The sequence below is a fragment of the Xenopus laevis genome, chromosome 1L (assembly GCF_017654675.1).
Source record: "Xenopus laevis strain J_2021 chromosome 1L, Xenopus_laevis_v10.1, whole genome shotgun sequence".
NCBI classification, from domain to species: domain Eukaryota; kingdom Metazoa; phylum Chordata; class Amphibia; order Anura; family Pipidae; genus Xenopus; species Xenopus laevis.
The window spans coordinates 13,083,464-13,108,488 of NC_054371.1; the positions used below are offsets into that span (position 1 = coordinate 13,083,464).

At 42.1% G+C, this 25,025-nt stretch overlaps 1 protein-coding gene across 1 annotated transcript in view; it reads left to right on the forward strand.

Annotated features, from left to right (window-relative positions):
* Window positions 1-25,025, forward strand: part of atrn.L (attractin L homeolog) — a 111,309-nt gene that overhangs the window by 41,919 nt on the left and 44,365 nt on the right. The window contains 10 exon segments of the mRNA XM_041587128.1: window positions 424-599; window positions 2,041-2,254; window positions 3,520-3,705; window positions 6,007-6,240; window positions 7,235-7,372; window positions 7,969-8,062; window positions 8,238-8,290; window positions 10,488-10,582; window positions 12,685-12,763; window positions 16,571-16,728. Of these exon segments, the coding sequence (XP_041443062.1) occupies window positions 424-599; window positions 2,041-2,254; window positions 3,520-3,705; window positions 6,007-6,240; window positions 7,235-7,372; window positions 7,969-8,062; window positions 8,238-8,290; window positions 10,488-10,582; window positions 12,685-12,763; window positions 16,571-16,728 (1,427 nt within the window).

A 25,025-nucleotide genomic window follows, 5' to 3' on the forward strand; every position in this document is an offset into this window, starting at 1 on the left:
ATTGCAAATGGTCTCAGAACATCACTCTCTGTCATACTAACAGTTAATTTAAAGGGGAACAACCCCATATATATATATATATATATATATATATATATATATATATATATATATATATATATATATATCTCTCTATCTTCTCCTTTTTTGTTTTTCAACTGCTCCCAGTGGATTTAAAGAAATCGAACCCTCCCTAGAATTATTACAGACAAGATCCTATGAAACTGAGCCTAGTGATTGGCCAAGGCAGGGGAGCCCCAGACAGCCTAAATGGGGGGGGGGTATTTTTCATAATAATCAAAACAAACGTAGAATTGCCCTTTTTTGCCCCGCCTGTCTTGGGGGACCTACTGATTGTTCTTGATAAAATGCGGCAATTTCACTTTAACCTTTAACTACATTTTGCTCTGGAACCTCCCCTAGAAAACATCTGTGGGGCCAATTGGCATTTAGTTGGAAGCTCCTGCTTTCGGATCACCAGCGCCAAGGACAACTACGATAATGCCAAGCTGGCCTGCCGCAATCAGAATGCCTACCTGGCCTCTCTCACCAGCCAGAGAGAAGTGGAATTTGTCATAAAGCAGCTGCAGAGGATGAAGGTGAGAGAACAGTGTGTGTGTAACGTATGAGTAAATCAGTAGTAGTGATGTGTTGTTTGTTGTATAGCTCGTGGCACATGTGGTGATGTACCGGCAGTTGTAGGCACATTTTCATTATACTCAGCGACAGGTGGAACATGAGAACCACAAACTGCCCCATTTCCATGTGCTATTTATTGGATAGGCATTTTGTATTCTCTTGTACTGGTGCTTTAAAGGGACAGTAACACCAAAAACTGAAAGTGTTTTAAAGTAATGAAAATATCATGTAGTGTTGCCCTGCACTGGTAAAACGGATGTGTTTGCTTCAGAAACACTACTATAGTTCATATAAACAAGCTGCTGTGTAGCAATGGCGGAAATTGAAAAACGGCTAAATGGCACAGGATAGATAATGGATAACAGATAACATTATGTTCTACAGAGCTTATCTGCTGTGTAACCTGAGCCTTTTCTCCTTTGAATGGCTGCCCCATGGCTACACAGCAGCTTATTTATATAAACAATAGTAGTACTTATCTGTTATCTACTGTGTATCCTGTGCTTGAATGGCTGCCCCCATGGCTACACAGCAGCTTATTTATATAAACTATAGTAGTACTTATCTGTTATCTACTGTGTATCCTGTGCTTGAATGGCTGCCCCCATGGCTACACAGCAGCTTGTTTATATAAACTATAGTAGTACTTATCTGTTATCTACTGTGTATCCTGTGCTTGAATGGCTGCCCCCACCGCTACACAGCAGCTTATTTATATAAACAATAGTAGTACTTATCTGTTATCTACTGTGTATCCTGTGCTTAAATGGCTGCCCCCATGGCTACACAGCAGCTTATTTATATAAATAGTAATGTTTCTGAAGCAAACACAGCAGTTTTACTAGTGCAGGGCAACACTGTATTATATTTTTATTACTTTAAAACAATTTAATTTTTGATGTTACTGGTCCTTTAAAGGACCTCCTAATTTACATATGCACAGTATTCAGTTCGGCCAGGCACAATGATTCTGCTGAAAAAGGCCGAATCCTGGATTCGGTGCATCCCTACAAATAACACCACGTTTATTTAAAGGGATACTGTCATGGGAAAACATGTTTTTTTAAAAACGCATCAGTTAATAGTGCTGCTCCAGCAGACTTCTGCACTGAAATCCATTTCTCAAAAGAGCAAACAGATTTTTTTATATTCAGTTTTGAAATCTGACATGGGGCTAGACATATTGTCAGTTTCCCAGCTGCCCCCAGTCAGCTGGAATTTGACATAGGAAAAAGGGGAAATAGACTTGAATTCGCTTTGCGCTGAACTGTCAGCTTTGTACTGATAATCTTACGCACTTCAGCTTTTTCCCGTGTCGGTGATCTGAATCAATGTGGCGTTTGCGGTTGGAGGAGGGTTTTGTAAAGGGATTTGCCTATTAACAATGACATTTGTTCTCAGACGGACCTCACGCCCTGGGTGGGACTTCGGAAGATCAACGTGTCGTACTGGTGCTGGGAAGACATGTCTCCCTTTAGTAACAGCACCCTGCAGTGGCAGCCGGCAGAGCCCAGTGACGCGGGATTTTGCGGGTACCTTGCTGAGCCTTCCGTCATGGGTCTGAAAGCGGCGACTTGTATCCAACAAATCAACGGCAGCGTCTGTGAACGGCCAGGTCAGAATTCCCAGGGCTGAAGACTAAAAAGACTGGGGCTCATTTATAAACTCCGGGCAAATTTGCATCTGGGCAGTTACCATGGTAACCAGTCAGCGGTTCATTGCATTCCTTGCAGCCGACTGAAAAAAATTGAATGGCTGATTGGTTGCTATGGGTTACTGCCCCGTGTTTATAAACAAGCCCCACTGAGTACTGTACTCTTTTGGGATAGGGGGACTAAAAAAAAGGGGTGGTTCACCTTTAAGTTAACTTTTAGGGGCAGATTTACATAGGGTCGAATATCGAGGGTCAATTAATCTTCGATTTGTAGATAAATCGTTAGACCGCGCACTCTGGGATCCTTTTCAGAAGAAATCGCTTGTTTCCACTTTGAAGTTTAAAACAAATTTCCTTTATTCAGTAAACATCTTGGTACACCATTCACATAGCGCCATGAGGTCTTAATTAATCTTCGATATTCGACTGCCAAATGTAAATCCCTCGACTTCGAATGTCGAAGTCGAAGGATTTAGCGCTATTCCTACGATCGAACGATCAAAGGAATAAATCCTTCAAATCGAACGATTCGAAGGAATTTCCTTCCCCATAGACTAACATTGGCCTCGGTAGGTTTAAGGTGGCAAACTAGGGGGTTGAAGTATTTTTTTAAAGAGACAGTACTTCGACTATCGAATAGTCTTAACGATTTTTAGTTCGAATCGTTAGATAAAAAGTCGTGGTCGAAGTAGCCTATTCGATGGTCGAAGTAGCCATATTCGACCATTCGAAATTCAAAGTATTTTTTCTTCTATTCCTTCACTCGAGCTAAGTAAATGGGCCCCATGATATGTTACCCAAATGGCCAATCCTAATAAACTTTTCAATTGGCCTTCGTTATTTATTTTGTATAGTTTTTGAATTATTTGCCGTCTTCTTCTGACTCTTTCTAACGTTCACATAGGGGTCGCTGACTCCATCTAAAAATCAAATGTTCTGTAAAGCTACAAATGTATTGTTATTGCTACTTTTTATTACTCATCGTTCTATTCAGGCCTCTCTTATTCACATTTCAGTGTCTTGTTCATATTAGTGCAGGGTTACTAGGGTGATTTGGACCCTAGCAACCAGGAGAGCTGCTGAATAAAAAGCTAAATAACTCCACAAATAATAAAAAATGAAAACCAATTGCAAATTGTCTCAGAATATCCCTCTCTACATCATACTGACAGTTACACATAATCAAGTGCAACGGTTTCGTTCATTTTCCTTTTTTAATTTTGCAGCCAATTACAGCGCTAAGCAGTGTCGAACCCCTTGTGCATCTCGGGGGAGCTGCGGGGAGTGCACCAGTGGCAGCTCAGAATGCATGTGGTGCAGTAATATGAAGCAATGTGTGGACTCCAACGCTTACGTGGCTTCCTTCCCGTTTGGCCAGTGTATGGAGTGGTACACAATGAGCACCTGCCCACGTGAGTATTACACCTCGTTGCTCTTTCTACACGTGATTTATCATTGTATTCGTGAGCTTAAAGGAGAGGGAAAGCTACCGAGGCAGTTTATTGCCAATAGGTTAGCAGCAATAGTGTAAGCTAGAACACTATATTTATTCTGTAGAATGCTTTACCATACCTGTGTAAACAGCTTTAGAAGCTTTCTCTGTTTGTTTAGGATAGCAGCTGCCATATTAGCTTGGTGTGACATCACTTCCTGCCTTAGTCTCTCCCTGCTCGCCAGGATTCGGTTCGGGATTCAGCCAGGATTCGGCTGAATCCTTCTGCCCGGTCGAACCAAGACCTAATTTGTATATGCAAATTAGGGGTGGGGAGGGAAATCATGTGACTTTCTGTCACTAAACAAAGAAGTAAAAAATGTTTTCCCCTTCCCACCCATAATTTGCATATGCTAATTCGGATTTGGTTCGGTATTCAGGATTCAGGGTTTGGCTGTATCCACAATAGTGGATTCAGTGCATCCCTACGGTACTTTTTACTAGAGACCGGTCGTGTATTGATCAGCTGGTGAGAAATTTTTTAACCCAAACTACAGTCCCACAGTGCACTTGGGTGTACTATCCTGGATGTGATCCGAGCTACAGTCACGTGAGCTACAGGTGGACATTTGGGAACTACCATGTGACATCACTAAGTACTACTATAGTTTATATAAACAAGCTGCTGTGTAGCCATGGGGGCAGCCATTCAAGCACAGGATACACAGTAGATAACAGATAAGTACTACTATAGTTTATATAAACAAGCTGCTGTGTAGCCTTGGGGCAGCCATTCAAGCACAGGATACACAGTAGATAACAGATAAGTACTACTATAGTTTATATAAACAAGCTGCTGTGTAGCCATAGTGGAAATTGTAAAAAGTCTATATGGCACAGTTTAAATAGTGGATAACAGATAGCACCATTATGTTCTACAGAGCTTATCTGTTATCTGCTGTGTAACCTGATGCTTTTCACCTTTGAATGGCTGCCCCCATGGCTACACAGCAGATTGTTTATATAAACTATAGTAGTACTTATCTGTTATCTACTGTGTATCCTGTGCTTGAATGGCTGCCCCCATGGCTATACAGCAGCTTGTTTATATAAACTATAGTAGTGTTTCTGAAGCAAACACAGCAGTTTTACCAGGGCAGGGCAACATTACATTATATTTTTATTACTTTAAAACCCTTTCATTTTTTGATGTTACTGTTCCTTTTTCTTTTCCCAACCACGTCCAACCCATGGGCTTTTGATCAACTCGGTCATTCATTACTGTGTATGTCTTGTCAGCACTGAGAGCTGATGTGCCCAGCAACGACCCAACACAGACCCACAGAACCTGTGACTACTAGTATTGTGCAGGCCGGCCCGATACCCTGTAGGACCCGCGGGTCGGACGGTTTTGGGCCAACCTCGCATGCTTCTTCGTGGGTGTGGGCGGGTTGAGCTCTTATCCTGCTCTCCCCGCCCGCCACCGTCAAATGCTGGCTTCCGACTTCCGGGTTTGTCTTTTATAGACGATGCACCTGCATGCCCCGCCCCTTTTGTGACATCATTGGCGGCGTGGGTCTTGTAAAAGCAACCCAGAAATGGGGGTGGGTTAGGGTCAGGTGTGGGTCGGGGAAATCTCGACCCACACATCACTAGTGACTACGGATGTACCAAACACATTATTCGGTTCAGTATTCAGCCATTTTCAGCAGGATTCGAATTCGTCCAAATTTTTGTGCCTGGCGCTCATGTGAATCCTTAAAATCATGTGACTTTTCAACAGAAAACAAGGAAGTAAAAAAAAAATTCCCCACCCTCACTGATTTGCACATGCAAATTAGGGTTCGGATTCGGTTCAGTATTCGGCCGAATCTTTCACAAAGGATTCTGGGGTTTGACCAAATCCAAAATAGCTGATTCAGTGACTGCAACGTGATTGGGAATTCTGGGTTTTTCCTGCAGGTACTGGAAACCTATGATTTAGATTGTACACTAAAAGGGTTAATATTATTATTCTTATTATTATAGTAACAATCTTTGTTTTATTTGTAACATTCACGATGTAGTAAGTGTAAAATAGATCAAGGGGATGGAGGAAACCCTTTAACTGAAATAGAAATGGCTTTGTATCTTTAGAACTGCCCCCATAATCTGCCTGTGTAAGACATTTAGTAAATCCATATTTAGGGCGTCTTCTCTCAGCTTTAGTGTTTCACCCAAATCTTCCTGCTCAGTCAGTGGGAATGTGTTTTGTGCACTAACTGGTTTCTTTGCCCCACAGCGGAGAACTGCTCAGGGTATCGCACCTGCGCTCAGTGTTTGGAACAACCTGGATGTGGCTGGTGCACAGACCCGAGTAACACGGGCAAGGGCCAATGCATGGAGGGGTCACATAGAGGCCCCATGAAGTTTATTAATAGCACCCAGGCTAAAATCAGTATCCCTGCACCCGTCCTGAATGTCAGCATGTGCCCAGTGGAGAACAATTATAACTGGTCTTTCATCTCGTGTCCAGGTAAGGGGGGGGTTTTGTCATGGGTTCCCTACAAAACACGGGTTCCCTACAAAACACTGGGTCCCTACAAAACACGGGGTCCCTACAAAACACGGGGTCCCCACAAAACACGGGTATCCTTCAAAACACGGGCGCCCTACAAAACACGGGCACCCTACAAAACACGGGCGCCCTACCAAACACGGGCGCCCTACAAAACACGCTTTCCTTAAAAAACACGGGGTCCCTACAAAACACTGGTTCCCTAGGGTACCCTACTAAACACGAGTACCCTGCAAAACACGGGTTCCCTGCAAAACACGGGTTCCCTGCAAAACACGGGTTCCCTGCAAAACACGGGTTCCCTGCAAAACACGGGTTCCCTGAAAAACACGGGTTCCCTGAAAAACACGGGTTCCCTGCAAAACACGGGTTCCCGCAAAACACGGTTTCCCTACAAAACACGGGGTCCCTGAAAAACACGCTTTCCTTAAAAAACACGGGGTCCCTACAAAACACTGGTTCCCTAGGGTACCCTGCAAAACACGGGTTCCCTGCAAAACACGGGTTCCCTCCAAAACACGGGTTCCCTGCAAAACACGGGTTCCCTGCAGAACACGGGTTCCCTGCAAAACACGGGTTCCCTGCAAAACACGGGTTCCCTGCAAAACACGGGTTCCCTGCAAAACACGGGTTCCCTGCAAAACTCGGGTTCCCTGCAAAACTCGGGTTCCCTGCAAAACTCGGGTTCCCTGCAAAACTCGGGTTCCCTGCAAAACTCGGGGTCCCTGCAAAACACGGGGTCCCTGCAAAACACGGGGATCCCTGCAAAACACGGGTTCCCTACAAAATATGGGCTTGTAGTTAGAATGATTGGTGGATAGCAGTAGAGTAAAGCAAGCTGGCATCAGTTACCCAACTCTGCTTTATGTCAGGTAGTAAATATATGAGAAATGTGTTTAAATTGAATGGCATGTATAATGAGTGGCACTGTGATGTTCTTCTCCCTGTGCAGCGTGCCAGTGTAATGGGCACAGTAAATGCATCAACGAGAGCACCTGCGAGAAATGTGAGAACCTGACCACAGGCAAAAACTGTGAATCCTGCATTTCCGGCTTTTATGGAGACCCCACTAACGGAGGATCCTGTCAGTGTGAGTGTGGGGGGCTGGAAAATAGCTCAGTGGGGGGCGCAATATATGCCTTAAAAATTAACTTTTAGTAAGTTATAGAATGATCAAGTCCAAGCAACTTTTCAATTGGTCTTCATTAATTATTTATTTATTTTATAGATTTTCAATTATTTGCCTTCTTCTTCTATAGTTTTATAGTTATTTGTCTTTTACTCTGGGTTCTTTCCAGCTTTCAAATGGGGGTCACTGACCCCATCCAAAAAACAAATGCTCTGTAAGGCTACAAATGTATTGTTATTGCTACTTTTTATTCAGGCCTCTCCTATTCACATTCCAGTCTCTTATTCAAATCAGTTACTAGGGTAATTTGGACCCTAGCAACCAGATAGCTGAAACTGCAAACCGGAGAGCTGCTGAATAAAAAGCTAAATAAGTCAAAAACCACAAATAATAAAAAATGAAAACCAATTGTAAATTGTCTCAGAAGATCACTCTCTACATCATACTGACAGTTAACTGAAGGGTGAACAACTGATTTAAGCTGAACCTTCTTGTCTTTTCTCTGTCTTGCCTGGGGACTGTTCCGTGAAATTAATTATTTGTTTTTTTCCCACCAGCCTGCAAATGTAACGGGCATGCGTCAATGTGCAACACCAACACGGGCAAGTGTTTCTGTACCACCAAAGGAATTAAAGGGGAGGAGTGCCAGCTGTAAGTTCTCTTGCTTTTGATTGGCCATTCATTCTTAACATGTAAAAGGCAGAGCAGCAGTGATTGGTCCTGGCTGCTTCATTGCCCCAGTGCCGTATCCAATTGCAACCCTGGAAACATGTCCCATCTGTCTATGGTTAAATATTATATTTGTGATTTTGCCTTTTTTCTCTAGATGTGAAGTGGAAAATCGCTATCAAGGAAACCCCCTAAAGGGAACATGTTACTGTGAGTAAACTTCTATTTGTACCCGATATACAGGTTTCATGACCGGTCTATGGATTTCCTTGTCTGAGCAAATATGGCTGCTGCCACAGATGCAAAGGAGCTCAGACATGCAGCTCATTAAGACATTTAGGGGGTTATGTAATAAAAGACACTAAGTTTGCCCAGGAGCAGTAACCCATATCAACCAATCAGCTGGTAGCATTTACCGGTCACCTGTTTAAAAGCAAGCATTTTATTGGTTGTTATGGGTTAATGCTCCTGGGCAAACGTCGTGTCTTTTATTACATATTGGGGTTAGTGCATTCCATTAAAGGAAAACTAAAGCCTAACTAAAGAAGTAGCTAGAAATGTTGTACATGATGTTTTGTGCTTCTGTACCAGCCCAAGGCAACCACAGCCCTTTAGCAGTAAAGATCTGTGTCTCCAAAGATGCCCCAGTAGCTCCCCATCTTCTTTTCTGCTGATTCACTGCACATGCTCTGTGCTGCTGTCACTTACTGAGCTTAGGGAGCCACTCACAATATACAGTACACATAGAATAGAAATGTCACAATATAAGGCATATATGGCTTCTCTTTTGAACCAGTCGCTCTCCCGGTCTAGAATCTGGACTTGGAAGTCTTCAAACGTGTGTCCTGTTTCTTTTAAATGTAGGTACACGAGTTCTGACCAGAGGAGCTGACTCTTCTGTGCTGGGCCATACACTGGTGTAACTGTCGTTTCCCCCACATACAAATCAGAGCATTCCTCTCTGCACCGCATACACCATGTTACTCTTCTTGTACTTTGGGTCTTTTGGGTGAACCAGTTGCTGCCTCTGTGTGTTGCTGGGTTTAAAGCAGATTGGGATGTGGTGTTTATTAAAAATCCTTCTAAGTTTTTCCGACACCCCAGCTACACATGGGAGGACCAAGTTGTGTCTCGTGTCTTGTTTTACATCTTCTCGGCAGTCTTGGTGTTATTGCTTCTTTTCCTACCGATTTTCACAAAAGCCCAATCTGGACGTGTTCAGGGGCCCTCTGAGATGTTCCCTCTCTTTCAACTCTGTGCTCATGGGGATCTTAAGTCCAAAAATATATTCCCAGTCAATACTCTCAAAGTTAAAAAATCACTCTTTAGCATAAATATTAAAAAGTAGGCATACAGACCAATTAATGCTCTGCCTTACGCGTTTCGCACCCACAGGCACTTATTCATAGGCATGGGGATCTTATCTTCTCTGAGTTTTAATGACCCCCAGTTTGTGATCTAATGGATGGAGGGAGTCACGTAAAGCGAGAAGTAACATCCTATGATTCCATGGTTTCTTCTGTGGCCAGTACTAACCCTTGGATTTTGTCAGTAAAATCCTGGGAGTTCTGTATGGGATGCTCTGTATTTCCAACCAACGGGGCTAGAAGAAAAAAAAAAAACCCACAAAGTCCACTTGATTTGAATTAATTCTATAGATATACCATGACCTGGATGAATGAGAATCTTTTCACAAACATAGTGAGTTGCCATTTTCTTTTAAAAGAAGAGAAGCCGTGTAAGGAGTTGCTTGTGCGTAGGATTTGCAGCTACTAGTGCGAGTATCTTGCTGAAAAGCCGAGCTGTTTGGAACTGAAGAGTGTATGGAGGGTGCAGCACTAATTGCTCAATCACCTACTGATCCCAGACAAGGGGCCGTTTCTTTTAACCAGCTCTTCTCAGAATTTTCAGGCCGCATTCCTATAGGCGCACTGAAGGGCGGCTTTTGTAGCGCTTCCCAGAAATCCTTGGGGAGAGCATTGATATTGCTGGGGAATGGCGCCGCTCCAAGAACAACATGGATCTAACCAGCACCTCCTTTAATTTAATGAATTTCCGATCTACTGATCCATCTATCTAGAGCCCATTAGTAGCCTTTACATTGAACATCATCCAGAAACATTTAGTTTTAATATAAAAACACGGGCTGTTCTTCAGTGTTGCACACATTCACTAAAAAAAGGGACAGCGCCCCCAGTGGCTACATTAGCACATTACATGTGGGAATTGAGTGGTTGCTCCAGTGGTTGCTCCAGTCAGTGTTAAGTTTCCATGTCGTAAAGTCAGTTGAGATAGTGAGTCAGTTCATTGGCAGCCATCCGATTCTTCCCAACTGCCATTTAATTTTATAGCATCTGCCCGTTGAAGTCAGGTTCTTGCTGAACAGCTGTGTCTCCCCACCATACAGATTCGTTGCTGATAGATTACCAGTTCACCTTCAGCCTGTCCCAAGAAGACGACCGTCACTACACTGCAATTAATTTCGTGGCAACCCCTGAAGAGGTGAGTATATGTACAGACACGTTTGTGATTCCTCAGAGAGATCCCCAGCATAGGTATTCATCTGTACTAAGCACAATTCAGCAGGAACAGCCCCCTAAGTTTGCTCATAGTCTGTACAGAGAGATCCTATAAAACTATGGCAGCATAGGTATTCCCTGTACTAAGCACAATTCAGCAGGAACAGCCCCTAAGTTTGCTCATAGTCTGTACAGAGAGATCCCATAAAACTATGGCAGCATAGGTATTCCCTGTACTAAGCACAATTCAGCAGGAACAGTCCCTAAGTTTGCTCATAGTCTGTACAGAGAGATCCCATAAAACTATGGCAGCATAGGTATTCCCTGTACTAAGCACAATTCAGCAGGAACAGTCCCCTAAGTTTGCTCATAGTCTGTACAGAGAGATCCCATAAAACTATGGCAGCATAGTTATTCCCCTGTACTAAGCACAATTCAGCAGGAACAGCCCCTAAGTTTGCTCATAGTCTGTACAGAGAGATCCCATAAAACTATGGCAGCATAGGTATTCCCCTGTACTAAGCACAATTCAGCAGGAACAGTCCCCTAAGTTTGCTCATAGTGTGTACAGAGAGATCCCATAAAACTATGGCAGCATAGGTATTCCCCTGTACTAAGCACAATTCAGCAGGAACAGTCCCCTAAGTTTGCTCATAGTGTGTACAGAGAGATCCCATAAAACTATGGCAGCATAGGTATTCCCCTGTACTAAGCACAATTCAGCAGGAACAGTCCCCTAAGTTTGCTCATAGTCTGTACAGAGAGATCCCATAAAACTATGGCAGCATAGGTATTCCCTGTACTAAGCACAATTCAGCAGGAACTGTCCATAAGTTTGCTCATAGTCTGTACAGAGAGATCCCATAAAACTATGGCAGCATAGGTATTCCCTGTACTAAGCACAATTCAGCAGGAACAGTCCCCTAAGTTTGCTCATAGTCTGTACAGAGAGATCCCATAAAACTATGGCAGCATAGGTATTCCTCTGTACTAAGCACAATTCAGCAGGAACAGCCCCTAAGTTTGCTCATAGTCTGTACAGAGAGATCCCATAAAACTATGGCAGCATAGGCATTCCCCTGTACTAAGCACAATTCAGCAGGAACAGCCCCTAAGTTTGCTCATAGTCTGTACAGAGAGATCCCATAAAACTATGGCAGCATAGGCATTCCCCTGTACTAAGCACAATTCAGCAGGAACAGCCCCTAAGTTTGCTCATAGTCTGTACAGAGAGATCCCATAATACTATGGCAGCATAGGCATTCCCCTGTACTAAGCACAATTCAGCAGGAACAGCCCCTAAGTTTGCTCATAGTCTGTACAGAGAGATCCCATAAAACTATGGCAGCATAGGCATTCCCCTGTACTAAGCACAATTCAGCAGGAACAGCCCCTAAGTTTGCTCATAGTCTGTACAGAGAGATCCCATAAAACTATGGCAGCATAGGGATTCCTATGAAAAGGTATGGGCGTTTGTGTCTGTTAATGCTAATGGGGTTAAACACACATTTTTGCTTTCTGGCATGTAAATGGTTTTTAGTGCAGACTTGATGTGATTGAGTGCAGAGAAGACAACGACAGACTCTGTTCTTGGCCTAGATCTCTAGAAAGGGAAACCGCTACCTTTAATTCTTGCTTTCGACTAATATTTTCCATCTTTGTTGCGAGGGGGCTGCCTGGGCACAGTGTAGCCTTTGTTTCCCCTGTAGGAAATGAACTATTTGCTTTGGAGGCTCTCAGTCATATTTCAGGGCTCAGGATATTTGTATTCCCATTTTATTTTTATTTCATAGGAAATGCAGCAGCATTCTCACTGTGGTCGGGAAATTAAAGGGAAAGTGGTCTCAAAATGTTAAAGCAGGTGTAGCGACATTATCGTGTAGGCAGCCTTTGCAGTTGGTCTTAAAGAATCACTCCTGAGAGTAAAAAGCTCGTACCCTAGTGGCCTCCTGCCTGTCCCTCTATTCCAGTTCAGCCTTAAAGCTTAGATAACTTGTGGCACTTTGATGGCAGTCGGCTGTATCGTGCTACTAATGTCTGTGATTTACTGAATATAAATAACCTGTATTTATGCCCCTTCTTTAGCAAAACAGAGACTTGGACATGTTTATCAATGCGTCTAAAAACTTCAACCTCAACATAACGTGGGCGACGAGCTTTACAGGTGAGTCTGAAACTGTCACCTTACTGTGTGTCCATTATCTGTCAGTTTTTAACTTGATGTGCCACTTAAAGGAACAGTAATTAAAAAATCAAAGTTCTTTAAAGTGATTAAAATATAATCTAGTGTTACCCTGCACTGGTAAAACTGCTGTGTTTGCTTCAGAAACTCTACTATAGTTTATATAAACAAGCTGCTGTGTAGCCACGGGGGCAGCCATTCAAGCACAGGATACACCGTAGATAACAGATAAGTACTACTATAGTTTATATAAACAAGCTGCTGTGTAGCCATGGGGGCAGCCATTCAAGCACAGGATACATAGTAGATAACAGATAAGTACTACTATAGTTTATATAAATAAGCTGCTGTGTAGCCATGGGGCAGCCATTCAAGCACAGGATACACAGTAGATAACAGATAAGTACTACTATAGTTTATATAAACAAGCTGCTGTGTAGCCAAGGGGGCAGCCATTCAAGCACAGGATACACAGTAGATAACAGATAAGTACTACTATAGTTTATATAAACAAGCTGCTGTGTAGCCATGGGGGCAGCCATTCAAGCACAGGATACACAGTAGATAACAGATAAGTACTACTATAGTTTATATAAACAAGCTGCTGTGTAGCCATGGGGGCAGCCATTCAAGCACAGGATACACAGTAGATAACAGATAAGTACTACTATAGTTTATATAAACAAGCTGCTGTGTAGCCAAGGGGGCAGCCATTCAAGCACAGGATACACAGTAGATAACAGATAAGTACTACTATAGTTTATATAAACAAGCTGCTGTGTAGCCATGGGGGCAGCCATTCAAGCACAGGATACACAGTAGATAACAGATAAGTACTACTATAGTTTATATAAACAAGCTGCTGTGTAGCCAAGGGGGCAGCCATTCAAGCACAGGATACACAGTAGATAACAGATAAGTACTACTATAGTTTATATAAACAAGCTGCTGTGTAGCCATGGGGGCAGCCATTCAAGCACAGGATACACAGTAGATAACAGATAAGTACTACTATAGTTTATATAAACAAGCTGCTGTGTAGCCATGGGGGCAGCCATTCAAGCACAGGATACACAGTAGATAACAGATAAGTACTACTATAGTTTATATAAATAAGCTGCTGTGTAGCCATGGGGCAGCCATTCAAGCACAGGATACACAGTAGATAACAGATAAGTACTACTATAGTTTATATAAACAAGCTGCTGTGTAGCCATGGGGGCAGCCATTCAAGCACAGGATACACAGTAGATAACAGATAAGTACTACTATAGTTTATATAAACAAGCTGCTGTGTAGCCATGGGGGCAGCCATTCAAGCACAGGATACACAGTAGATAACAGATAAGTACTACTATAGTTTATATAAACAAGCTGCTGTGTAGCCATGGGGGCAGCCATTCAAGCACAGGATACACAGTAGATAACAGATAAGTACTACTATAGTTTATATAAACAAGCTGCTGTGTAGCCAAGGGGGCAGCCATTCAAGCACAGGATACACAGTAGATAACAGATAAGTACTACTATAGTTTATATAAACAAGCTGCTGTGTAGCCATGGGGGCAGCCATTCAAGCACAGGATACACAGTAGATAACAGATAAGTACTACTATAGTTTATATAAACAAGCTGCTGTGTAGCCATGGGGGCAGCCATTCAAGCACAGGATACACAGTAGATAACAGATAAGTACTACTATAGTTTATATAAACAAGCTGCTGTGTAGCCAAGGGGCAGCCATTCAAGCACAGGATACACAGTAGATAACAGATAAGTACTACTATAGTTTATATAAACAAGCTGCTGTGTAGCCATGGGGGCAGCCATTCAAGCACAGGATACACAGTAGATAACAGATAAGTACTACTATAGTTTATATAAACAAGCTGCTGTGTAGCCAAGGGGGCAGCCATTCAAGCACAGGATACACAGTAGATAACAGATAAGTACTACTATAGTTTATATAAACAAGCTGCTGTGTAGCCATGGGGGCAGCCATTCAAGCACAGGATACACAGTAGATAACAGATAAGTACTACTATAGTTTATATAAACAAGCTGCTGTGTAGCCATGGGGGCAGCCATTCAAGCACAGGATACACAGTAGATAACAGATAAGTACTACTATAGTTTATATAAATAAGCTGCTGTGTAGCCATGGGGCAGCCATTCAAGCACAGGATACACAGTAGATAACAGATAAGTACTACTATAGTTTATATAAACAAGCTGCTGTGTAGCCATGGGGGCAGCCATTCAAGCACAGGATACACAGTAGATAACAGATAAGTACTACTATAGTTTATATAAACAAGCTGCTGTGTAGCCATGGGGGCAGCCATTCAAGCACAGGATACACAGTAGATAACAGATAAGTACTACTATAGTTTATATAAACAAGCTGCTGTGTAGCCATGGGGGCAGCCATTCAAGCACAGGATACACAGTAGATAACAGATAAGTACTACTATAGTTTATATAAACAAGCTGCTGTGTAGCCAAGGGGGCAGCCATTCAAGCACAGGATACACAGTAGATAACAGATAAGTACTACTATAGTTTATATAAACAAGCTGCTGTGTAGCCATGGGGGCAGCCATTCAAGCACAGGATACACAGTAGATAACAGATAAGTACTACTATAGTTTATATAAACAAGCTGCTGTGTAGCCAAGGGGGCAGCCATTCAAGCACAGGATACACAGTAGATAACAGATAAGTACTACTATAGTTTATATAAACAAGCTGCTGTGTAGCCATGGGGGCAGCCATTCAAGCACAGGATACACAGTAGATAACAGATAAGTACTACTATAGTTTATATAAACAAGCTGCTGTGTAGCCATGGGGGCAGCCATTCAAGCACAGGATACACAGTAGATAACAGATAAGTACTACTATAGTTTATATAAATAAGCTGCTGTGTAGCCATGGGGCAGCCATTCAAGCACAGGATACACAGTAGATAACAGATAAGTACTACTATAGTTTATATAAACAAGCTGCTGTGTAGCCATGGGGGCAGCCATTCAAGCACAGGATACACAGTAGATAACAGATAAGTACTACTATAGTTTATATAAACAAGCTGCTGTGTAGCCATGGGGGCAGCCATTCAAGCACAGGATACACAGTAGATAACAGATAAGTACTACTATAGTTTATATAAACAAGCTGCTGTGTAGCCATGGGGGCAGCCATTCAAGCACAGGATACACAGTAGATAACAGATAAGTACTACTATAGTTTATATAAACAAGCTGCTGTGTAGCCATGGGGGCAGCCATTCAAGCACAGGATACACAGTAGATAACAGATACGTTCTGAATAAATCCCATTGTATACTACGGCTTATCTGTTATCTGCTGTGTATCCTGTGACTTTTCTCCCTTTCAGCTTTGAATGGCTGCCCCCATGACTAAACAACAGATGGTTTATATAATTATTGTAGAGTTTCTGAAGCAAACACACCAGTCGTACCAGTGCAGCACAGCAGTACATTCGATTTTATTACTTTAAGAAAACTTTGATTTTTTTGGTGTTACTATTGTTTTAAGAACAAGCAGAGCAAAATAATTGTCTTGGATCCACGTCGTAATCTGAATGTAACACCCAGGAGGATCTCCAAAGTTTTTAACAATAGTTATTGTATAGGGTGCAAACGAGCACTAAGGGACAAGGGGGTGTAAGTTTTGGTGATCTGGTGGAGAAGTAGCTACAGACCCCATTCTGTGGTTGTCTAGAAGCACATGAAGTAAGCTCTGATCTGTGCTCTCTCTATTCCAGCTGGGACCCAGGCAGGAGAAGAGATACCCATTATCTCCAAGACCAACATCAAGGAATACAAGGACAGCTTCTCCAACGAGAAATTCGACTTCCACAATAACCCCAACATCACCTTCTTTGTCTATGTCAGCAACTTCACGTGGCCGATTAAAATTCAGGTAGCGCTCTTTTTGCCTTCCCGCGACAAACCATTGCCTGGGAAACAAGTGAGCCTTGCACCCTCCATACGAGCCTATGAATATGTCTTACTTTCAGCTGCAGGTTATTTAGTGCAGTGCTACTTGTGCGTATACTATGCCTTGTAAATGCTGAGTAAGCACCTTAATGCCCATTCATGGGCCTGTATCATGGGAATTTGTTTTTTTTTTTTAACACTTAAAGGGGAAGGAAACCTCGTCGGCGCTAACCCCCCTCCCCCCTCCCCCCTCCCGTGTATTGCCCCCCCTCCCTCCTCCCCCCTGGCCTACCCCTCCCGCTGGGCAAATGCCCCTAACTTGTTACTTACCCTTCTGCGCAGGTCCAGTCCAGGGAGTTCACAGGCGACATCTTCTTCCACACGATCTTCTTCCTCCTTTGACCGGCGTTTTGGCGCATGCGCAGTAGGATCGTTTCGCCGGTACGGATCTACTGCGCATGCGCCAAAAGTCACACGCATGCGCAGTAGATCGTACCGGCGAAACGATCCTACTGCGCATGCGCCGGTCAAAGGAGGAAGAAGATCGCGTGGAAGAAGATGTCGCCTGTGAACTCCCTGGACTGGACTGGACCTGCGCAGAAGGGTAAGTAACAAGTTAGGGGCATTTGCCCAGCGGGACAGGTAGGCCAGGGGGGAGGAGGGAGGGGGGGCAATACACGGGAGGGGGGGAGGGGGGTTAGCGCCGACGAGGTTTCCTTCCCCTTTAAATCCTTTTAAGCTAGATAGTATGTGGCCAACTGTGGCACTTTCATCTGTGCGACACAACACATAGTAAGCTACACAACACATAGTAAGCTACACAACACATAGTAAGCTACACAACACATAGTAATGTTCTGCTACGCTCGCTCATATTGGAAGTTTGGTGCACCAAGCTCAGCAGGCTCCAGACCGCTCTCTCTCTTCTACAACAGAACATTATGAAATAGGGATACAAAACTGTTGTATAGAGAAATTTCGTATTCAAATTTACAGATAATATAATATATATGTATAGAATATATTTTTATATATTGTCGCTCGTCTATCGATATGATTCTCCACTAGGGTTTATATGATTCTCACCCACAATGAGTAAGTCTCTCTTGGATTTAAATAAATACTCAAATCGAGCCTGGCCCCGAAGTTCCCCCTGAGCCTGACTTGAACCAATCAGATTCACTCAGGTTATTAACCAGACAGCTTTATTTGAGGTATACATTAATACAGAGTAGTATAATACAGAGTATTAAATAATAGCTCATTCGTCCTGAAAGCTCGTGAGGACGTGGAGGGATCAATACTTGTGACATGAGACAACAGATATATTCCTTGTTCTGTGCAAACATTCTACATTCTAATAACAGAATGGCCTTTAACCTTGAGCTTCTTCTACAACACAGCAATTCTGTACTAGTGTTGTGTTCTATCATCTTTGTTCTTTGAAAATAACCACTTATGGCTTAAATCTAACATCCCCCCACTTTTTTTCTTCTAATATAAGCAAAATCCTTAAAGGGATCGTGTCATCAGAAAACATGTTTTTTCCAAAATGCATCAGTTAATAGTGCTACTCCAGCAGAATTCTGCACTGAAATCCATTTCTCAAAAGAGCAAACACATTTTTTATATTCAATTTTGAAATCTGACATGGGGCTAGACATTTTGTTAATTTCCCAGCTGCCCCCAGTCATGTGACTTGTGCCTGCAAGAAATGCTTTCTGGCAGGCTGCTGTTTTTCCTTCTCAATGTAACTGAATGTGTCTCAGTGGGACCTGGATTTTACTATTGAGTGTTGTTCTTAGATTTACCAGGCAGCTGTTATCTTGTGTTAGGGAGCTGCTATCTGGTTACCTTCCCATTGTTCTTTTGTTTGGCTGCTGGGGGGAAAAAGGGAGGGGGTGATCTCACTCTAAAGCTGGCCATAGATGCAAAGATCCAAACGTACGAATCATCGTACGATCGGACTTTCCCATCTCCCGACCCGCCACTAACCATTCAGATCAAAGTCTTACCAGTCAGATTAGTTAAAGAACAGATCAGCAATGTTCTGCCCCTGACAGCAATTGTACGAAACAGATTTTTTTATATTCAATTTTGAAATCTGACATGGGGCTAGACATATTGTCAATTTCCCAGCTGCCCCAAGTCATGTGCCCCAAGTCATCCTAAACATAGTTTACTGTGATATTTTAACATAAGTGTTCTAGTATAATAACATTGAACTATGGTTTATATGGGATAGTTTTTCATTTATGGAATGGTGTAAAAATGTGATATCTGAAAATGTTTTGTTTATATATCATGTATAATTTGGGACATGATTCTAGACCATGTGGAAGAGTGTCAGTACATGTTGCATAGTTCTACTATCAATCAACTATATTATTATCAATGTACCATCACTTTGAATTAATTACCCCTTTAAAACATTTATTGATATTGTTTGTTGTAACTGTAATTCCATCTCTAAGTACCATTCCACAATTCAGCTACATTTATCATATTTACTAATATATATATATATATATATATATATATATATATATATATATATATATATATATATATATATATATATATATATATATATATGTATATATATATATTTACAACCTATTTATTGTGGTTACTTTAAATATGATGATGATGATTAATAGTTTTACAACAAACGGCTTTTGTTGACATCAAGATATTGTAATTAATTATATTTTTGCAATCTATTTCATTTCAAAGTTTTTAATGGAAAGGGTTAAGGGAAAGCATTGATCACTAGTGACTGTGAAGCACAAGCAGACCATTATCAGGGTAATGTTAACAACTTCTTCTATTACTTATGTGGAACCACCTTTACTTACATTCTTCTATTCTTGGCTGAATCTTTTTGACTGGCACATGGGCATGTTTGTTTAAAAATCTACCAGACAGATTAAAGGGATACTATCATGGGAAAAAATTTTATTTTCAAAATGAATCAGTTAATAGTGCTACTCCAGCAGAATTCTGCACTGAAATCCATTTCTCAAAAGAGCAAACAGATTTTTTTATATTCAATTTTGAAATCTGACATGGGGCTAGACATTTTGTCAATTTCCCAGCTGCCCCTGGTCATGTGACTTGTGCCTGCACTTAAGGAGAGAAATGCTTTCTGGCAGGCTGCTGTTTTTCCTTCTCAGTGTAACTGAATGTGTTTCAGTGGGACATGGGTTTTTACTATTGAGTGTTGTTCTTAGATCTACCAGGCAGCTGTTATCTTGTGTTAGGGAGCTGCTATCTGGTTACCTTCCCATTGTTCTTTTGTTTGGCTGCTGGGGGGGGAAAAGGGAGGGGGGTGATATCACTCCAACTTGCAGTACAGCAGTAAAGAGTGATTGAAGTTTATCAGAGCACAAGTCACATGACTTGGGGCAGCTGGGAAATTGACAATATGTCTAGCCCCATGTCAGATTTCAAAATTGAATATAAAAAAATCTGTTTGCTCTTTTGAGAAATGGATTTCAGTGCAGAATTCTGCTGGAGCAGCACTATTAACTGATTCATTTTGAAAAAATAATTTTTTCCCATGACAGTATCCCTTTAAGGTGGCCATACACGGAGCGATGTCACCAAACGAGCGGATCTCTCCCCGATATGCACACCTTGAGGTGGGCAATAACGGGCTGATCCGATCGTGGGCCCTGGGGCCCAACGATCAGATCCTAACAAATGGTAACGGGCGGTCGGATCGCCGGACCGCATCAACGAACAGATGCGGCCGCGATCCGACTGGATTTTTAGTCCCATCCGATCGAGATCTGGCCGACTTTCGGCCAGATCTCGATCGGGGAACCCCGTTGGGGGCCCCCATACACGGGCCAATAAGCTGCCAACTCGGTCTGTCGGCAGCTTTTATCGGCCTGTGTACGGCCACCTTTACACTGTCAGCTGTCAGTTAGTTAATACTGTGCTGGAGGAGGACAGCTGAATGTCTACAATTTTTTAACTGAACCAGCAGTCTTTCTATATAAGAAAAGACTTATATTTATTCACCATTGGGATACAGTAACCAGACTGTCCTCAATTTTCATGCATCTATTATCTATAAATGGCCTGCCACTTATTCATTTAACATGCAACAAGACAATGGGTTACAAAAGGAATAGTTAACAAGACAAGGGTTATAAAAGCTTCTGTGCTGCCTGGCGAAACAGTACTTTTAGATATATCATTCCTTAGACCAGGGATCCCCAACCTTTTGAACCTGTGAGCAACATTCAGAAGAAAAAGGAGTTGGGGAGCAATACAATCATGAAAAATTTTCTTACGGTGCCAAATAAGGGCTGTGATTGGCCATTTAATAGCCTCTATGTGGATTATCAACCTACATTGAAGCTCTGTTTGGCAGTACACCTGGTTTTTATTCAACCCGAAACTGGCCTCCAAGCCTGGAATTCAAAAATAATCACCTGCTTTGAGGCCACTGAGAGCAACATCCAAGGGGTTGGAGAGCAACATGTTACTCATGAGCTACTGGTTGGGGATCACTGCCTTAGACTAATAATATCTTCACTGGGCTGTGAACCTTGTGGTACTATTCTATCTCGAGGTTTAAAAAGAAACTTATTTACCAAGAGCTGAGATGATCAATCCTCATGTGATCAGAACCACAGGACCGGAACGAAGACCCCATAAATGGACGAGCCCCCATAAATGTCATAAGTAAGTCTCTCTTGGATTTAAATAAATACTCAAATCGAGCCAAAGTTCCCCCTGGGCCTGACTTGAACCATTCAGATTCACTCAGGTTATTAACCAGACAGCTTTATTTTAGGTATACATTAATAGAGTAATATAATACAGAGTATTAAATAATAGCTCATACGTCCTGAAAGCTCGTGAGGATGTTGAGGGAACAATTAGCAATACAACAGATGACTATTTAACCATTTCTTCTTCAATGGGGCTGATCCAGAGGCATCCAATCATCATACTTGTTTTAGCATAACTGTGTCACTATTTCCATCTTAGCGACAGACTCACAGTCTCAGTACAAAAGCCAAATAAGGTCCATCTACTGTGTCAGCTCAGTTTCCAGAATGGTATCTATGCTGTAGTTTCTGAAACTATGTCTTTCTTGGCCTTGCACTATTCCTTGTTCTGTGCAAACATTCTACATTCTAATAACAGAATGGCCTTTAACCTTGAGCTTCTTCTACAACACAGCAATTCTGTACTCGTGTCATGTTCTATCATCTTTGTTCTTTAATAATAACCGCTTATGGCTTAAATCTAAAATCCTGATAGCTACAAAAACTACTCGGCATATATCCTCACTAATTTTTAGGTGGAAGGTTTTTTCCTAAGGATAACAGTGAGCCGAGGTGGGGACGTGTCCCTCAAAGCTTGTGTCTGTAACCCCTTGTGAGTAATAAAGCTGGTCGGTTTCGGGCAAAAAGTCCTGATTCATTGGCTATGCGGGCAGTTACTGGGTACTCGGCAAAGGTGTGAGCTTGATCCTTCCCACTCACCTTAATGGTTCTTCCAGGTTTTACATTTTTTTGGGAAGATTCAGCACAGGAGTGACGTCACTTCAGGGCAAATGTGACGGCACTTCCGGTTTTGTGTGTCCCCTGGGTTGGAAGGTTAGTTGGCCTATTGCGGGTTGGGTAGAGGGAGCATGCGGGTCCAATTGCGGGTTTAATAAAAAGGGACCAGTGCAGGGCTCTCATGGTGTTTGATCAGTCAGGTTAGAAAGTTTCTGTCCGATAACCATAATATCTCCGCATGTATTGCCTATCTGATGATATCAGTGGACATTGTCACTACTATTGTCAGACATAATGTTCCTACAATTGCTGCCTTTCAATTAAAGGAAAACTATACCTCTTAAACAATGTACTGTAGGTCTCTCTAAAAAAATATTGCATAAAACAGCTCACTTGTAAAACCCTGCTTCATGTAAATAAATCATTTTCATAATAATATATTTTTTAGTAGTATGTGCCATTGGGTAATCATAAATAGAAAATTGTCATTTTAAAAAATAGGGGCCGCCCACTGGGATCCTACGATTTATGGTGCACACAAACAAACCATACATGTTAGGTCACATGAGCCAATTAACAGACAGAGTTGTGTCTTTTGCTTCCTCACTTCTTCCTGTTACAGTTAGAGCTGCAGTATTTCTGGTCAGGTGATCTCTTCCTGATACAGTTAGAGCTGCAGTATTTCTGGTCAGGTGATCTCTTCCTGTTACAGTTAGAGCTGCAGTATTTCTGGTCAGGTGATCTCTTCCTGTTAGTTAGAGCTGCAGTATTTCTGGTCAGGTGATCTCTTCCTGATACAGTTAGAGCTGCAGTATTTCTGGTCAGGTGATCCCTTCCTGTTATAGTTACAGCTGCAGTATTTCTGGTCAGGTGATCTCTTCCTGTTACAGTTAGAGCTGCAGTATTTCTGGTCAGGTGATCTCTTCCTGTTACAGTTAGAGCTGCAGTATTTCTGGTCAGGTGATCTCTTCCTGATACAGTTAGAGCTGCAGTATTTCTGGTCAGGTGATCGCTTCCTGTTATAGTTACAGCTGCAGTATTTCTGGTCAGGTGATCTCTTCCTGTTACAGTTAGAGCTGCAGTATGTCTGGTCAGGTGATCTCTTCCTGTTACAGTTAGAGCTGCAGTATATTAATTTTTGGTGTATAGTTTTCCTTAAATGAACATAACAGTTCCTTCTTTTTCCTACTTTATTTTAATGTGAATGGTTAGTGGTACTTTGGGAGATTGCAACGCACGATTGTTCATTGGACATAAGGATATATCTGCCCGTCTATGGCCGGCTTAAAGCTTCGGATTTTGTTGTGTCCCCCCTTGGTATTGGCCAATGTCCTCATTTTCCAGTAAAAGTGGCATTGTCATCAGTGAGGTTTACCCCAAACCAATATGTGTGAGCAGATGGGCTATGTCGGGCGTGGGATCTTGTCCTTTATGCTCAACCCCCTACAGTTTGATAATATCATTATTACTCGCTGCTAAGGAAGTCTGGAATGTATTTAGCAGCTATCTGGTTGCTAGGCTCCATATTGCCCTTGCAACCAAGCAATGGTTAGAAGAGAATTTGAGCATGCACAAGAAAGGCCAGAATAAAAAGATATAAGTATAAATAGTAACAATAGACTTGTAGCCTCACAGAGCAATTGCTTTTTCATTGCTGGGGTCAGTGACCCCAAATTCAAAGTTGGAAAAAGTCAAAAAAGTTTAAAAAAAGGCCAATTGAATTTGCCATTCATAATAAAAGTTAACCAAATGGGTAGTTCCTCTTTCAATGGTGTTTTCTCCGCCGCAAACGGTGCTGCCCAACCAAAGCAAAGGGAGGATGAGTGTCAGCTCCTGCCATTGGGAGCATCATTTCCCCTCGTCAATCAGGGAACCGGCAGTTCCAGCTGAGCAGGTGGCAGTTCCAGAACCAAGCAAAATACAATTGGGATTGTTTAGCCTGAGTTCTTTCACCCCCAAGTGCCTACAAACCACTGAACAGGATTGGAGAAAAGACTTATCTGAGGCCCAAAAAGTTCAGGAATCCATTGGAAGGTGTGGAAATGTTTTATTTGCCAAGGGCTGCATTTGGCAATGCATTCTGTCTGCAACAGAATTCATTACCGGTGTAGAATCCGTTATCCGGAAGCCCGTTATCTAGAAAGCTCCGAATTACGAAAAGGCCATCTCCCATAGACTCCATTTTATCCAAATAATCCAAATTTATAAAAATGATTTCCTTTTTATGTGTAATAATAAAACAGCAGCTTGTACTTGATCCCAACTAAGATATAATTAATCCTTATTGGAAGCAAAACCAGCCTGTTGGTTTTAGTTAATGTTTACATGATTTTTACCTTAGACTTAAGGTATGAAGATCCAAATTATGACAAGATCCGTTATCCGGAAAACCCCAGGTCCCAAGCATTCTGGATAACAGGTCCCATACCTGTACCAAATTGGTTTGGTGACCACTGTAAAGTCCTGGGTTACAATTCAAAAAGCTTCGGTGCCTATGGCTTGTAGACAATATGGAAGAATGCTGAAGAACTGCAGCTATTCATCCCTGAAATACACTTTTCCAGCTTCACAAAACATTCTTCTCCCATTTGAGTCTTGAGACACTAATGGAAACAAGATATTTTTGATATACATTTTTTTTTTTCTTCCAAACCCCTTTTTTGTCACCTCTACAAATATCGGCGAAGTGGTTTGAGGGCGGCTGCTGGTTTAGGATGTTATTCCCTGCTTCCACAAATTCCTACTTTCAACGAAT